Source organism: Pelodiscus sinensis, chromosome 3, assembly GCF_049634645.1.
Source record: "Pelodiscus sinensis isolate JC-2024 chromosome 3, ASM4963464v1, whole genome shotgun sequence".
In the NCBI taxonomy this organism is placed as follows: domain Eukaryota; kingdom Metazoa; phylum Chordata; order Testudines; family Trionychidae; genus Pelodiscus; species Pelodiscus sinensis.
Genome location: NC_134713.1, coordinates 85,070,066 through 85,087,410, shown reverse-complemented (window position 1 = coordinate 85,087,410; position 17,345 = coordinate 85,070,066). Strand labels below are relative to the sequence as shown.

Genomic DNA, 17,345 nt, shown 5'->3' with positions numbered 1-17,345 from the left:
ATCCAGTAGCTTGGTGGGCTGGGTCCAGCCCATGGGCCATATTTTGCCCAGGCCTGTCCTTGTAGGTAGTACCCGTCTCAAGTTTCCTGTAAGACGGGAAGTACCAGCTGGACATTTTGCAAAGGTACATTGTGGGAAGGATAGAGAAAGGCAGACGCTGCATATACTTTTGTGAAGAAATTAGGAAGATAGTGAAAGGGAGCAAAGGCAAAAGGAAAACATAGTGACAAGTATAAGTGACTGGTGAAATACATACTGAAAGGAATTTTTTAATTATAAATTGTATCTTTGAGTGTGTTGTAGGCAGAGCTGGTAGCACCAATATTTAATATCACCTTGGCACTGTTTTCAATTGCTAATAACTTTTTCAGTTTTATAGATTGAAGTTTGAATTTGCTATGCTTGTATCTATCTCTGGCTCAATATTATTTTACTTTTATCAACAACAAAAATCAACCAGTTCTGTAAATCAGATGAAAAAATGTATTTTTTCTAATATTAAAGAAAAAGAAGTTAAAATTGTTTTCTTGAAAAGCCCTAGGATCTTCATACTTGTGAGAAGGGAATGGAAAATTGTCAGGAGTGCTGCCTAATGTCAGGGATGTGCTTTTTTTTTTATTCAGTGAAAAGATGCCAAATTTAGACAAGTTATAACTTGTATAAGTATTTGAAAGATCACAATTGGCACATATTCAGTAGAAACTGGTTAGAATTTTCAGCAAAAATTCTTCAGATTCCATCTGCACTGAGCATGCTCCATCTCTGGGATGCTGGGACTGAGCAGGATTCTCATTGCAATGACTGTGACCAATGTGACACTGGGCATCGGAACTAAGAATATAGGTGTTCTAAATGCCACTTCCTCTCCTCCAGTGGGAACAAGAACTGAGCTATCATGAAATAGCCTTGGACAAAGAATCAGTAGGATAGGGAGGAGCGGACTGAGACTGGCTGGGAAAAGGGACTAGGAGGTAATGTGGGGACAGAGTCTCAGATTGAGAACCCAGCTGGGAGCAAAGCCTGGGACTTGGAGAGGTCTTTGAAGTGGGAGACTGGAGTAGGCTGGACAAGGAGATTATAGGAGTAGGAAGAAGCAGGGGACTGGGTCAAGGTAAGATATAGGAGGAACAGAGGCAGAAAGAGCCTTTGTCCATTAGACTATTTCCATATGGAGCCTAGAATGGAGCGCACAATTCCTGAACCTTACCTTTCCTCAGCTGTCAATAAATATGTTTAAAACCCACTGGCAAAATGTGTATCTCACCTCCTCTAGTGCATGGTCAAAGTAAGAGATAACAGCCTACTATTTCTGATAGATGAAGTGGTACCCATATGTGCTGTATACCTAAAAAGTCAATCCTACTAATGATCCATATAACCTGTTAGTATAATTCCATATAATGGATTTTTTTTTCATTTTACTTTTTTCGAAACTAGGAAATTACATCCACAATACCTGTATTTTAAGAAAGAAATTTCTGAATGAAGACTGCCTATGAAACCTTAATTTGACCCTTTTGTACATTTTTATTATGATACAATCATTAATTATGTAATCACATTGCTATTTTTTCCACAAAACCTCTACCTCATTTAGTACGCAGTATGGGCTAGGGATGTTAAGGACTAGTCGACGAATCGATTCCCCCACCCTTGCTGCCTCTGTGATACAGACAGCAAAGGGAGGGGAAAGAGGTACTTCAAAGCAGCAGCACTGCACAGCTGAGCCGGGAACGAGCTGTGTGGCACTGCCGCTTTGAAACCCCAAGGCGGCATTTCAAAGGGGAAGCTGCCACACAGCTGATCCCAGTGGGGGCTATTGCACATTTCAGAGGAGGAATGTGGAAGTGCCTTATCAACTAGTCAACCACAATTTAACATCCCTAGTATGGACCATTCTGGGAATGAATCAGGATTTTGTACTAAAGGAGTCTTGTTGAAGTAATTTTCATTTTGTTGCTCTTATGTTTTTGTATTTTGAAATAATCTTGTGATGTTGCATTATTATATACTGGACTAATGTTCCATTTTATTTTATTTGTGTCCAAAATATTAATAAGAAACTAGTTTTAAAAATAACTTCAGTTTTTTAAAAGAGTAAAGATCCCAACACAAACATATATAGCATGTTTATGAAACAGTGATGTAAATCACAGATTGACAGATACAGAAAGGCACACATGCAATTTATTATTTGTTGTTAATATTTCATTTTGTAATGTTTGTGTTACTCTTCAAGCTGGAGCCCCTGATTAAAATCAGGACCTTCTTAGGCAAAATGATGTATAAATGTGGATATAGATGTAGTCTCTGCCCCCCACCCAAATTATAATCAAAAAAGGTAAGTATGAGGTGGAGGGGTGAAAAATAGGTTATCAAATATATACATTTTCATTTCATGAATACTATTATAGAGGTGTGTGGCAAGTAAATTTGCTGTGTTTTTAGTTTTATAATGAAACGAAGTTACTTATTCTTTTCCCCCCAGCTGCAGCTCAGCTGCCATTCTGACCTATCAGCATAGCAATTAAGATTTTATAGCTTCTTTTTAGGCATTTTATATAAAACCTAAATATCGTGTTAGCAAATGTAACACTAATATTTGACACATTCTTTTGATCGTGAATTAGTGGAGCCCTCAAACAAGATTGAGAGTCTACATTATTTTAATGATTTGGGCCAATTCACTGCTAAGTAATGATGGTATTCTAAAAGGAGGTTTTACATACCCTTCCTTTATCTTATCAACAAGTGTTGTGGATTAGAAAATATACAAAAAATCATGATCTCCAGCATGAGAGACAAAACTTACCCATAATATAATTCTTTAGGGAGAAGAAAGTTCTTTATAGGAGTTCAAATCTTCCAGTGTATTTCTGAAGGACAAAATACCCTTTGGTTTTCTTTAATACAGTATATTTTTAAAATATAATAACTGCTAAGAAGATATGTCATTTTTCTCTTCTGTTTTTGTGTTTTCTTAAGGAGCTGGAGCAGCAATTTGAAAAGGAGAAACTACATCTGGAAGGGGATAAGAATCAGCTTAGACAGCAGTTGGAAAATATGAGGGAAGAACTGACAACAAAGCTGACTTCAGCCAATCAGGAGGCAAGATTTTTCTTAGTCAAATCAGCTCATTGTCATGCATTAGCCTACATTTAATGAGTAATGATAGCTTATTCAACTGATTTTATGAATTGGATATTAGACTGGGCCCATGCTGTTGGGCCTTTTTTAGTTTATTCTCTATTTAATATGAGTATTCCTCATAATTTATTTGACCTCTGTCACAATGGCTTCTTTTTTTCAGTATATTTTTCTACAAATTAGAGTAGCAAAGGGAAAGGAAATTAAAATACGAAGTTGTATCATGTAAACAGCTCCATTAATCTCCACTCTGCTCCTGTGCAAATCAAGTACTTACTAAACTTCCATGCACAGAATACTTCCAGAAGTAATTAAACAGAAAAGATCAATCTTTTTGCTAACCTAGATTTTGTTATAATACGTTTACTGCAAATTGTCGCTAATTTGACGGCATGCAGATCCTTTTAAAACATTTCCTGATAATAAAATTATCCATTATGATACAGTATACAGTAATGCATTCAAGGCTACCTTGATATAGTTTTAGTTTGTATTTAAAATATAGGATATTGATGGTTTCAATCAATTTCTTAGTCAGAAAGTGTCTGCCTTACAGTTTATGTCCAACTAAATCTTGGTAAGGAAACCAAGACTTGAGAGAATCAACTCCTAGAGTTGATTCTTTCAGGTCAGATGTATTGTAATATTCCCTCAGTGCATGGAATTTTTTGCCCTGTGCCAGCAAAATACTTAAGTACATGCTTAAGTCCCATTGACTTCACTGTTCAGTGGGATTTATTTACGTTGCTGAATAGTGATGGACTTTCATATGTGTGCAAGTGCTTTGTTGAACTAAGACTTCACATCATTATTTCTAATTTTCTATCGCTTCTGTGGATCAGGGATGATGTCTCCTAATTCTGATAATCTGCAACATCAAAAAGTACTAAATTCATTGTTTGTTTTTTAATTTAACTGATTATTTTTTGGATGCCAGTACAAGTTGCATTAATATAAATTTGTATATGAGCTATGAATATTTAGCTATATCTTTTTCCCTGCACTTGCTACATCTTCTGCCCTTTTTGAACCAACCATTTTTAAAGCTCACCGATGCTGTTGTTTAATCAGTTATAAATGTTACTATTGAACAAAGTTTGTAATTGCGGAATACTCCAGAACAGTAGAGCTGACAGTTTGCGGGGGCCCTGCTCCATGCCGCCAGAAGGGATGGGTACTAGGCAACCCTTAGCGCCACCTGGAGAGTGCCAATGCCTCCCTCCCACCCCCTCTCCCCCCGGTCCCTGGCAGCCCTTTGTGCTGCCTGGAGTGTGCTGTGCTGCCATGGAGAGCACTGGGTCCTTTTGTATTGCTGGATCCAGGGGCAGTTGCCCTATTTGCCTCCCCTTCCTGGTAACAGGCCTGCTCATCAACTATGCACTACTGAATGGTTATAGGAATGAGTATTTTTGCCAGTAGTTGAAGCCTTTTAAGTTTGGGAATGGAAGCTCTGTCTCCCTCTTGCCAGTTTGAAGAAGTACCACTGATTTGGCTGCTTTAATTTTATCTCAGTATAATTTTTTTTCAGGTTGCTAACGTAATCTCTGAAGCTTATAATCATTTGTGGTATTTGTTTATGTTGCCATTTCCGTAGAAAGACTCCTAATCTCCCTTTTGTCCTCCTACGGGGGCATTTTCATGCTAGCATTGCAATTTGATTTTCTAATTGCTATTCTTAAGATTGGAAAACTTAACTGTGAGTCTCTGTAACATAAAATAAAATGTTCTATATTTTTGTTAATGTGTTCATAGCTAGAGGGCAACTCAATCTATGAAGGAGTTTACATTTGGCAGAGGGATAGCTCAGTGGTTTGAGCATTGGCCTGCTAAACCCAGGGTTGTGAGTTCAATCCTTGAGGAGGCCATTTAGGGATTTGGGGCAAAAATTCATCAGGGATGGTATTTGGTCCTGCTGAGAAGGCAGGGGACTGGACTCAATGACCTTTCAAGGTCCCTTCCAGTCCTAGGAGAGAGGCAATCTCCATTTTTATTTACTGATAATTCACCTTTATTATCCAACTGCTACCAAACAGGGACTGTAATTCACATTTCAAGAGAGAGATATCATTCTTATTCAGAAAACAAAAGGCCAATCCACTAGATTAGCTAGTGTATTTTATTCTAGATTTTTCGTTGCTTTGTCTTGATTTGCTGTCTTCACAAGAGACTCTTCCTCTGCTTACAACAGTAATTTACTTCTAACCTTTCATAAGCAAAGCCAGGATGAGGTTTGAAAGCAGAGGTGAAAGTAAGCGGGCACACTCTGTTCTGCAGCTCTGATAACAGCTGGCTGAACTGCAGCAAAAGCCAGCAGGGAGCTATTTAAAGAGCTGGCAGAGACCCGGGTTGCAATAAGACAGTACCTGTAAGAAATTTTAAGATCTTCTTCGAGTAGTGTCCCCGTGGGTGCTCCACTCTAGGTGAAGGGTCGCCTGAGCTGCAGATCGGAGCTCTGTAAAGCAGTTTCCCCCGTTGGGCCACGCATGCCCAGGAGGCGTTTTGAGCCCTTCCCGCCTCCTGCAGCGCACGGCCCAACCCCCTCCCTTCCAGTTCCTCTTTAACCGCCCTTGTCAGCGGACGGAGCAAACAGGAGCTCCTTGTCAGTCTCTCTGACTACTTTCCCACTAGTTAGCCTTACGATGGTGGACAGTGCCAAACAATCTTTTGGCGGGAGTTCCATTCCAACAAATCGAACCAACTATCCAAATCACCACGGATGCTTCCCTGCTCGGCTGGGGGTCACATATGGACGGTCGTGAAGTTCAAGGCAGGTGGCCCCCAAACGAGACACTCTTACACATCAATCTCCTCGAATTGAGGGCAGTAAGGAAAGCCTGTGCGCACTTTTGTCTCCGACATCGCCAGTCATACAGTCCGCATCCTAACGGACAACATTTGCACGATGTTCTACATAAACAAACAGGTCGGAGCCCGCTCCTGCTCCCTATGCGCGGAGGCTGTTTGCCTGTGGAACTCGTGCATCCGCAACCAAGTCACCCTTTTAGCATCTTATCTACCCGGGGTGAACAACACCAAAGCAGACTCTTTGAGTCGGAACTATACCTTAGACCACGAATGGGAGTTACATACGGAAGTCACAAACTCAGTTTTCCACCAATGGGGATGGCCATCTATAGACCTCTTCGCTTCTACCCAGAACACCAAATGTCCTCGATTCTGCTCACGTGCGGGACTTGGCAAACACTCTCTGGGGGATGCCTTCCTAATCAAATGGACAGCCCCCCTACATTACACCTTTCCCCCCATACCGCTCATCCCAAGAGTTCTACGCAGGATCCTGAGAGACAAAGCCCTAGTCATCCTGATTGCCTCGTCATGGTCTCACCAAACCTGGTACCCATACCTTCACAGGCTAGCAGTCCAGCCTCCCCATCCTCTACCATATCGGATAGACCTACTATCTCAGGACTACGGCAGGATACTGCGTCCACAACTCCGTACCCTGCATCTTCAAGCGTGGATTCTCTCTGGTTCTCAGAGATAGAAGATTGCTGTTCCCAGCGAGTAAAAGACGACATTTTCCATAGCAGGAGGCAGTCTACTCGAAAAACCTACCAGCAGAAATGGACATGATTCTGTCACTGGTGTCAGTGAGCCAAAGTGGAACCCTGTGTCTCCCTACTAAATATCATCCTAGACTACATCCTGGACCTTAAAACATCAGGACTGTCAATCTCCTCTCTCTAAGGGTATGTCTAGACTACAGGCTTTTGTCGACAGAAGTTCTGTCGACAGCAAGCCACTTTGTCGACATGACAGTGTAGATGAAAAGGACAGTGTAGATTCAATAATGCCTTCTGTCGACAGAACTGTCGACAAAAGGCATTATTCCTCATAGAATGAGGCTTACAGCCATTGACAAAGCTGCTGAGTTCTGTCGACGTTATGTCAACAGAACTCAGCAGCAGTGTAGACGCAGGTATAGTTTTGTCGACAAAAGTCCACTTTGTCGACAAAACCCTGTAGTCTAGACACACCCTAAGAGTACATCTTTCCGCAATAGCAGCATTTCATACTTCGGTGGACGGCTTTTCCATTTTTAACCATCCTATCACGAAGAGATTCCTTAAGGGACTCTACAACCTATACCCACCATATAAGGCCCCACCTCCCATATGGGACCTAAATCTTGTTCTGGACTACCTCACAAGACCTCCTTTTGAGCCATTAGCAACAATACCACTTCCCTTTCTTTTTATGAAAGTCCGTTTCCTCTTAGCCATCACCTCCGTCAGGAGGGTGAGCGAATTTGGGGCATTAACGTCAGAACCTCCTTACACAGTTTTCACGAAGGATAGGGTCATATTTAGACTCCACCCTACATTCTTGCCAAAGGTCTGTACAGAATTCCATCTCAACGAACTGATCGTGTTTGCTTCCTTTTTCCCAAAACCGCACTCTTCACAGAAGGATGCCAGCCTGCATACTCTGGACATCCGGAGGGCTCTGGCCTTCTTCCTAGAAAGAACGAAACCATTTCGTAAATCTGAAAGACTTTTTATCTCCATCGCCGAATGATCCAAGGGGACACCAATATCATCACAACGAATCTCAAAGTGGATATTGACATGCATAATTAAGTGCCACACTCTGGGAAAAATACCACTACAGCGCCCACCACGAGCGCATTCCACTCGAGCGACAGCTGCTTCTACAGCCTTTCTGAGCAATGTCCCCTTAAGAGACATTTACCGGGCAGCAACATGGTCTTCAAACCATACCTTTGCAAAACATTACGCTATCCTTCCACAACTCAGGGACAAATCAGCAGTTGCCACAGCAGTGCTCTCCACCACTGCCAGACACTGACTCCGGCTCCCTCCAACCACATATTGAATACTGCTTTGTAGTTACTTAGAGTGGAGCACCCACGGGGGACTCTACTCGAAGAAGAAAAGGGAGTTACTCACTTCGTGCAGTAACGAGTGTTCTTCAAGATATGTGTCCCCATGGGTGCTCCACGACCCTCTCTTCCTCCTTTCTGCTCAGAGTCCAAATTGCTCGGGCAGACACGAGGAACTGAAAGGGAGGGGGTTTGGCCGTGCGCTGCAGGAGGTGGGAAGGGCTCAAGACGCCTCCTGGGCATGCGCGGCCCAATGGGGGAAATTGCTTTACAGAGCTCCGATCTGCGGCTCAGGGCGACCCTTTACCTAGAGTGGAGCACCCACGGGGGGACACATCTTGAAGAACACTCGTTACTGCACGAGGTGAGTAACTCCCTTTTACTTTCATTGCTGCTTGAAAGAGGTACAATACTGCATTTATTTTCTGTAAGTAGTACAAGACTGAGTATTCACTGATGTAGAAGAAACTTGCTTGTTAAATGATGGTTACATCCTTTTATTTTGCCTTTAAATTCCTGTTAATGTTTAGATATTTAAAATAATATTTTGGCTCTACCTAAAATGAAATATACATTTATTGCCCTTTCTCTTCATAATCCCATCACTCTTTTAGTCAAGACTAAAGGTAACAGCTAATATCTAACTTAGATCTCCCCTCCCGTGATCTGAGACCATTGCTTCTTGTTCTGCCAACTGTCAATGGAGAACAGCCTCTTTCCATCCTCTTTGGAACCTCCCTTCAGGAAGTTTAAGGTTGCTATCAAATCCCCCCTAACTCTTCTCTTTTTCAGACTAAACAAGCCCAAATCCCTCAGCCTCTCCTCATAGGTCATGTGCTCTAGCCCCCTAATAATTTTGGTTGATTTCCCCTGGACCGTCTCCAGTGCTTCTACCTCCTTTCTATAGTGGGAGGGAGGGGGCAGACCTGGATGCAGTACTTCAAATGTGGCCTCACCAATGCCGAATGAAGGGGAATAATCACTTCTCTAGATCTGTTAGAGTGCTCCTCCTAATACACCTTAATATGCCATTAGCCTTTTTGGCTACAAGGGCACATATCCGACTTCTCATCCACTGTAATCCCCAGATCCTTTTCTGCAGAACTACTACTTAGCTGGTTGGTCCCCAGCCTGTAACAGTGCTTGGGATTCTTCTGTCCCAAGTGTAGGACTCTGCACTTGTCCTTGTTGAACCTCATCAGATTTCTTTTGGCCCAATCCTCCAGTTTGTCTAGGTCACTCTGGACTCTATCCCTACCCTGCAATGTATCCACCTCTGCCCCTAGCTTAGTGTCACCTGCAAACTTGCTGAAGGTACAATCCATCCCCTCATCCAGGTTATTAATAAAGATGTTGAACAAAGCTGGCCCTGGAACTGATCCTTGGGGCACTCCACTTGAAACCGACCGCCAGCCAGACATTGAGCCATTGAACACTACCCATTGAGCCCAACAATCTAACCGTCATTCTGTTGCAGAAGTAGAGTCCAGCTGATTGTTCCTTAGGCATTAGCTATTGGCTTATTTCAGATCTTCAAGAGACATCCCTGGGGGTACTCCTCAGCAGGTGTTGTAGTGTCCCAGGGCCACAGAGGATTCTTCCTAGCAGCACATTGGGGTCGCACATGCGTGGTGGCGTGAGGCACACAGTGCCATCCTGCACTACCGTGCATGTGTGGGCCACCCTCCCTTCAGTTCCTTCATACCGTCCCTGGCTCAAGATGGACCTCTGCAGTGCTCTTCATTCCTCAATAGTTCTCTGTAGAATAGATGATTAGTTAACTCCAACTTCTTCTCGCTAGTTGTTCTTAAAAAAAGCGCCATTCACCCCACATTGGTTCTCCCGCCATTTAAGATCACCTGGAACGATAGGTTCACTGGAGTTTAAACTCAGCACAGACTGCAGTGACACAAATGATAGCCTTGCAAAATGCGTTAAGTGCCTTGGGGACTCCCATGTTCAAAGGGACTGCCCACACTGTGCTAAACTTAAGGCATGAATGCGGAGAGATAGGAACCACTCATTTAAAAATGCTCACAATTGAGAAGGGCAAACACTCTTCCTCAGACCTGGGCTCTCAGCAGATTACTAATGATGAGAGACAAACCAAAGAAATCACTAAAGAAACGCACCACCTCTCTTCCACAAGATCTGCACTCTCTTAAACAGCATTTGACTGAGAGGCAGGCAACAAAAATCACATCTCATCATGTACAATAAGCTGGGCACCTCTGGTGCTGATCAAGCTCCCCACGAATGTGCCTCACATGGTGCCTATACGGAGGCTATAGGCCATTCAGTGCCTGCCTCAGAACTCAGCAACACATACGGTGCCGAACAGCACAGTGCCTGAGATCACGATGCTGAAAGTGGTTACCACGGCACCGCAACAGCTGACGGGGCAGTCTTATCAGCACTTCCCCACCTTTGCTGACTACAGCAGCTTCCCACACTGCGTGCTTGGCACCTAGAATACCACAGGTGCCAACGCTGCTTGCAACATCATTAGCCTTGGTGCCTTTCACTCCTACCATTAGCTATCGGCATCCAAGGAACCTTGTGGTCTTCTCAACTTTTAACTCCGTTTTTAAGCACTGACAAACTATCTTACTCAGCACCATCCAAATACACGTCATCACCTATTTTGTTATGAAGTGATGATGATGAGGAGCCAGGGGTTTTCTCATCCCATCTGTCACCATGCACAGAATCATCAGGACATTTGTCTCATGCCAATTTTTGCCCACCTTACCAACGTGGGCATGGCCCCCCCGGATCCATACCCATGGATACCACCACCCCCTTATCCACTTCCATGGCAGTTTTGGAGTCCATGACCTCAATATCACAAAAAGAGGCCGTATAAGACCTAAAAGTACTTTTTCCCCTATCCCAATCCATTCTAATACAGAGTGAATAGAATGAAATCGATGAACAACAGTCCACCGATTTAGGTCCAGACACATTATTAGACACAAACTCACTATCTGTGACAGGTGAGGCTGTCATGCCACAACCCTTGGCAACCACTGAAGATTTTACCCCCTTCCAGGAACTTTTTAAGAGAGTCACAGCTAAGTTAAACATTGCAATGGAGGAAGTGCAGGACACACAACACAAGCTTACAAACATCCTGCAGGCTACGCCTTCTTTAAAAATTGCCTTGCCTATTAACTCAGCCATTATAGAACTTGCCAAAATCCTTTGGAAAACCCCTTCCTCAATCCCTCCCACCTGCAAAAAGGCATTATGCAAGTATTATGTCCCACCAAAGGGGTCAGAGTTTTTATTTACTCGTCCACCACTAAACTCCCTGGTAGTTGATGTGCCTCTGCAAAGAAACAAGCAACAGCAAAATTGTTCCATGCCATCAAACAGGGATAATGAAAGACTGACACACTCGGCAAAAAGGTGTATACCTCAGCCATATTACAAATAAGAGTGGCCAACTATACAGCACGCCTCAGTAAATATGACTTCAACAGTTATGCAAAGTTCAACACCTTTATTAACAATATACCAGAGATGAAAAAGATGCAGTTTAGAATGATTATCGCAGAGGGCCAGGCAATATTGAGGACAGCCCTTGAAGCTGCCCTAGACATAGTGGACACGACCACAAGAACAGCAGCCATGGCAGTTGTCACGAGACGGGCTTTGTGGTTCAATTCCTTCACCTTCCCTCTTGAAATTCAATCGACTGTGGACGATCTACTATTTGAGGGGAGTAAAGCTCTTTTAATTGAAAACCAATGATGTCCTCCACTCCATGAAAGACTCCCAGGCCACATTACACTCCCTTGGCATTGAGACACCTGCAACAAAGACAAGGCAATACAAATACCAACCATACCAGAGGCCAAGATACCTGCAGTCCACATACCAATAGCAAAGGCAAGACCACCCGCCATACCAACAATGTCGCTGCGGTAGACAGCAGCATAGATTAGTCAGGCCAATGCTTCCAACCATCCGCCTCAACCCAATAAACACATTTGAGGCATTGTCGAGAAACTAAAAATCATCTTCCCTCCTCCAGAGGTCCCAAATACTAGGAAAGCTTTCACTAACCATCTTCTGCCACTTTATGACAAATAGTGCAACATTACATCTGACAGATGGGTGCTACAGATAATTTCATTCAGATACACCATCCCATTCCTGTCCATCCACCCACCCTGTCCCTCTTCAGAGACTCCTCTCAGGAGACTATATTACAACAAGATCATCTTTTACAATTGGGTGCTACAGAACCTATTCCCCCAGAGTTTCAGAGGACTGCATTTTATTCTCATTACTTCCTTATCCGGAAAACAAAAAACAGAGGCTGGTGCCCAATTCTTGATTTGAAGGCCCTGAACAAATTTGTAAAGAGGCAAAAGTTACATTTTTCCCCCTGCCTCCTGACAGGTTCCTGAGGATCTGTGAGTTAGTTCAATTGCTCCGCATAATGATATTGTATCACAGCCCATAACTGTTTACAACTCCTGGGACATACGGCGTCTTGCAATCCTATGGTCCTCAGCGTCTGTCTGTTTGAGGTGCCTCCAGGGATGGCTCAGATCAAATTACAAACCCAACATGCACTCCCTGACCAAAACCCTGTTAGTCTCTGACACAGTAAAAAGATCAATACTGTGGTGGACAAAACCATACAATTTTATGAACGGGCATACCCTTTCAAACTCCAGAACCCACAGTGGTCATCACCACAGATACTTCCCTCATGGGCTGCAGAGCACACATGAGACCTTACAACCCAGGGTCTATGGACCCTGGCAGAGAGGATGCTACACATCAATGTCCTTGAGCTCAGGGCCATCTGGCTTGCATGCCAGCATTTTGTATCCTACATCACTGCAACACACGTCAGAATATGTACCGACAACACAGTCTTTGTTTTTTGTAACAGACAAGGCAGGATACGATCCCATGCCCTATGCAAGGATGCCATAGCACTAACTATGGAACTGGTGCCTCACTCATGGCATCTCGGTGAGTGAATGCCATCTTCCTGGCGCCCTAAACACCACAGAGGACGCCCTAAGCAAAGCTTCACCTCACCTCACCTCAAGATCATGAATGGTAGATCAACCATTTAGTTCTGACAGATATTTGCACAGTGGGAATACCCTCTTCTAGACCTATTCGCTACCAGAACAAACAACAAATGCCCACTTTATTGCTCCATGGTGGGCATGGGAAAGCACTCACTCGGAGATGCCCTTATCCTCAAGTAGAATGACCACCTACTCCACGCATTCCCTCCCTTTCCCCTCTCAACAGAGTATTCATCAAAATACAGAAGGACAAAATGAGGGTTATCCTAACAGCACCTTGCTGACCCCGGCAGCCATGGTTTCCCCTCCTGCGCAGAATGACCCTATATTGCCCGATCATACTCCCATGCAACCCGAGCTTACTGTTCTAACAAGGAACCACAGCTTCTCACCCTCACAATTTCTCCTTCTTCACCTCAAAGTGTGGTACCTTGATGGTTCATGGACATAGAATTACAGTGTTCAAAGCAGGTATGTGAGGTGCTCCTCCACACAGGGCTCTACAATGAGGAAGGCATACACTAAGAAATGGTCTTGTTTTGTACATTGGGCTGCTTCCCGTAACATATCATTGGATGATGCCCCTCCTGCCTACAATCCTTGATTACTTACTGCATGTTAAGCACTCCCACCTTTCCATGAGCTCAATTAGAGTACATCTCGCAGCAATAACAACATTCCATATGACCGTTGATGACACTACGGTCTTCGCACATCCCTCAAGGACTGGGGCAGATAACCAACTCCTTATCCAAAATCTCTGAGGGAAAGTGAACATTATGACAAGGAGGTGCCAGTGGAGAAGCCTAATGATATTCTTTTTATCAGTGATCCAGGTCAGAGTCTGGTGTGATTTTTCCAATTATATGGTCTTTCAAAAGAAGTCCCAACCCACCAAGAGGGGCAACAATTACAGTGTTCTTAATTTATAGATCCCTAAGTGTTGTATAAAGGTGGCTATGTACCATTATCTCCATTTTTTTTAAACAAAGGCACAGAAAGCTGAAATTACTTGCTGTGTGGTGCTGAACTTGTCAGTGCACTTTTCTGTATGTCAGTCACTCCATCTGTAAAAGAAGGATAATGGTACATCTGTGTAATTAGTTTATTATCTTTGATTGTGCTGCTCTAGACTCAGTCTTTGCCTGTCAGTGCCTGTAGAGATGGTTCCAGAAGATGCTTGTACTTGGAAATATAAGGGTCAGAAAATAGTTTCTCACCAGGGATCCTTGAATAATTGATTTTTTTACTGAAATGGTGAAGAGATAATTTTCACAAACTATAACTATTGACTAGACTCAATAGCACTAAACTGTTTCCATAGTGCTAATATAGTTCCTAAGCTTTTGTTTGCTTGAATTGCAACCAGAGGGCAATTCAAATTATAGTAAGCAAGGTTTAATTATTCAGATTGATCTTATTCTAGGACACTAGGGTTAACGCTATGCCTCTTGCAAAAAATGCTTTGGGATTTTGTAAGGACAACTGATAAGGCATACATTTTACATTATTTTCAAAGATGACAGGGATTCCAGTAACACCTTATCACTATACTCGATCATTGGTTTGGTATTGCTTCAGAAAAATTGCCTTCTAGTGAATCAAGTACCATATCCTGCAACATCTAGGTTTCCTCTGAGATTTCTGTCCAGTTGTGAATTTGATAAAAGTTGGTTTTGCTTATACATTCTTATATCTCATTTGGATTTTGATTAACACTATTTTTCCTGTTAACTAATTCAATAATGTTTTTGTTCTTGAGACAAGGTGGGTGAAGAAATATCTTTTTTTGGACAAAATTCTGTTAGTGAGAGACAAGCTTTTGAGCCATTCAGAGCACTCATACTGGTATGAGGGGAAAAAACCCTCCCAGCTAGATCCCTACCTGGATACAAATATGCATCTGCATCCATATTTGCAAAAATGAACTATAGATATCTGCCTCTATATCCGCTCGTGCCCACGGATATAAAGTGGATATCCCCAAATTTGCAGGGTTCTAGATATAAAATTTGTATCTGCATTCGCATCCTCTAAAATGAGCCGTGGATATTCCACATCAACATCTGTGGATGCAGATACCCATGGATATAAGGTGGATATCCGTGGATTTACAGGGCTCTACTCCCAGCATCACAGCAAATTGAAGTGGGACACATTGTCATAAGTAGGTAGCATGTGGTGGAATCATCCATTCAAAGTAGAATGGCCTATTAATACCTCTGCAGTCATAGGACAGAAAGAGGGGATTGGTTAGTTACAGATTGTTGCGATAAGCCATAAATCCATTGTTTATGTTCAGTCCATGATTTTTAGGGTCTAGCAGACTAATGAATTTAAGCCCCTACACTTGTCTTGTGAAAGTGTTTTCAGGATTCCTTCGAGGATGGGGTCTGATAAGTATTCCAAAATAACATAGTCCACGTCTACACTACAAACTGTTATTTCATCATAATGTCAAAATAATGTCGACTGGAGGACTTTGTACTCCAACTACTGTAACCCTCATTTTACAAGGAGTAAGTGAAGTTGGAGGAAAAGTGCTCTTCCTCGGACTTCCTGTTGTGTAGACCGCACCAAAAGCCAAAATAAGCTATTTCAACTTAAGCTATGCAATTGACATAGCTCAAGTTGCATAGCTTATTTAGGTTGATAATGATAATAGTGATTGTAAATAAGTATTAAAACATGTAAATATGTATCCAGGGCTGCGTTAGAGAGGCACAGGGCTTGGGCCATGCTCTTCATCTGCTCCACTCTCCCCTTTTTCCCTTCACCAGAGCAGTGCAGCCAAAGAGATTATGGGGCTTGACTCAGCAACAGCAAACAGTTGCCCTCCACCCCCTCATCACCGTGTGGGCAATGGGAACTATCTGGCAGCCAGATCAGCTCTGCTGTGCTGCCCTTCCAGCCCAGGGCATGAACACATGAGAAGCCCAGTGCATTGGGCCAGGAGAGGCCAGCAGGGTGGGGCAGATTGAGGAGTGGAGCAGGCTTCCAGGCGGCTCTGGCTCCTACCTCCTGAGTAGTGAGTATGAGGGGGAGGCAACCCCTGCTGTCACACTGTGCCAATCCCATAATCCCCTGGTTCCCTCCTATCCATAGGACGGTTGGGGTGCCTGATGGGGACCCCCTAAAAGAGCAGCACCTGTGGAAGCTGCCCCAGTTTGACCTATGGGTGAGACAGCTCTGTATAATATTTTAAGTCTGTGCCTCCACATCGGAAACCAGGTTTACTCATATTTGTAAAATATGTATTTGAAGACTATCATATTTTTCAGAGTTCACAGTTGCATACTTCATACTATATACTTGAAATGGAGGAATTTATAAGGTCACCATAAGATTTTCTCTTTAATGTCTTGTCTTCGAGCAATTTGAAGTTTTTCAAATGAAGAATTTAATGGAACATTCTTGTAGCGTGTTAGTGGTTTTTATATTGAAATGCATCCTGATTAATGGATAAAATAGGTTAATTAAGGTAGGGAAATTCTCTTTGTCAGTTGTTTGGTCATGGGCTTTTCTGAGTGTTTCCCTTATTCTTCTATCACTTCTATTCCTTAGGCTACTCCATTTGCTGTAGCATAAGTTCCTCTTAGCGATTTTCTTGTTCCCCAACTTTCCACTTAGGTTCTTCTCATACTTTGGGGCAATAACCAAGTTTCACCCTTTCTTCTATCTTATGCTAGTCCTTTGATGGGGCCTGAAAGTCTCACTGGTATTTCACATGTGCCCTGTTGCTCCTACTTATGATTGTTGCCATTTCTGCATGTGCTTCACCTGCTAAGACTTCCCCCCCACCCTCCTTGTTGTACCTCCCTCAGGGGCCAACGTGCCCCATTTGTGCTGTCACTTCGCTGTCTAAAGCTGTCAGTCTAGTTTGCATAAATTCCACCTGTAAATTAGTCGCATCTGTTCTGAGTCATATATTTTTCTGTGTCTGTGCAGTTTTAAGTAATCTTTGCTACATATCCTGAGTTCAGTCCCTACATTCCACACCCCCTTTCAGAGCATTGCTCTGCTTTTACTACTTGTCTGGGTGCCATCCTAACAATCTGACTCTCTCCCCCACTGCATCAATGCCTCCTATTTGTATTCTATAATTCCTCACAAAATGTTGGTCTAGGTTGGTTATCTTTTCTTTTAAAGGTATTCAGTTGTTAATCATACAACTATTGTAAATTTAAATACGTAGGAGAATTTCTGCCTGTCGGAATATGAAAATAGTCAAGTTAAAGAGAAAATAGGTTGCACCCAAAAATGTGATTTACCAG

At 42.9% G+C, this 17,345-nt stretch overlaps 1 protein-coding gene across 11 annotated transcripts in view; it reads left to right on the top strand.

Annotated features, from left to right (window-relative positions):
- Nucleotides 1-17,345, top strand: part of FAM184A (family with sequence similarity 184 member A) — a 184,815-nt gene that overhangs the window by 80,368 nt on the left and 87,102 nt on the right. For all 11 annotated transcript variants that reach the window (XR_332068.4, XR_012902649.1, XR_332069.3 and 8 more), the window contains exon 6: nucleotides 2,986-3,108. Coding sequence is in view for 8 of the 11 variants with exons in the window: in XM_006123068.4 (XP_006123130.2) it covers nucleotides 2,986-3,108 (123 nt within the window). In the remaining 3 variants the exon portion in view is untranslated. The remainder of the gene's footprint in view (nucleotides 1-2,985; nucleotides 3,109-17,345) is intronic.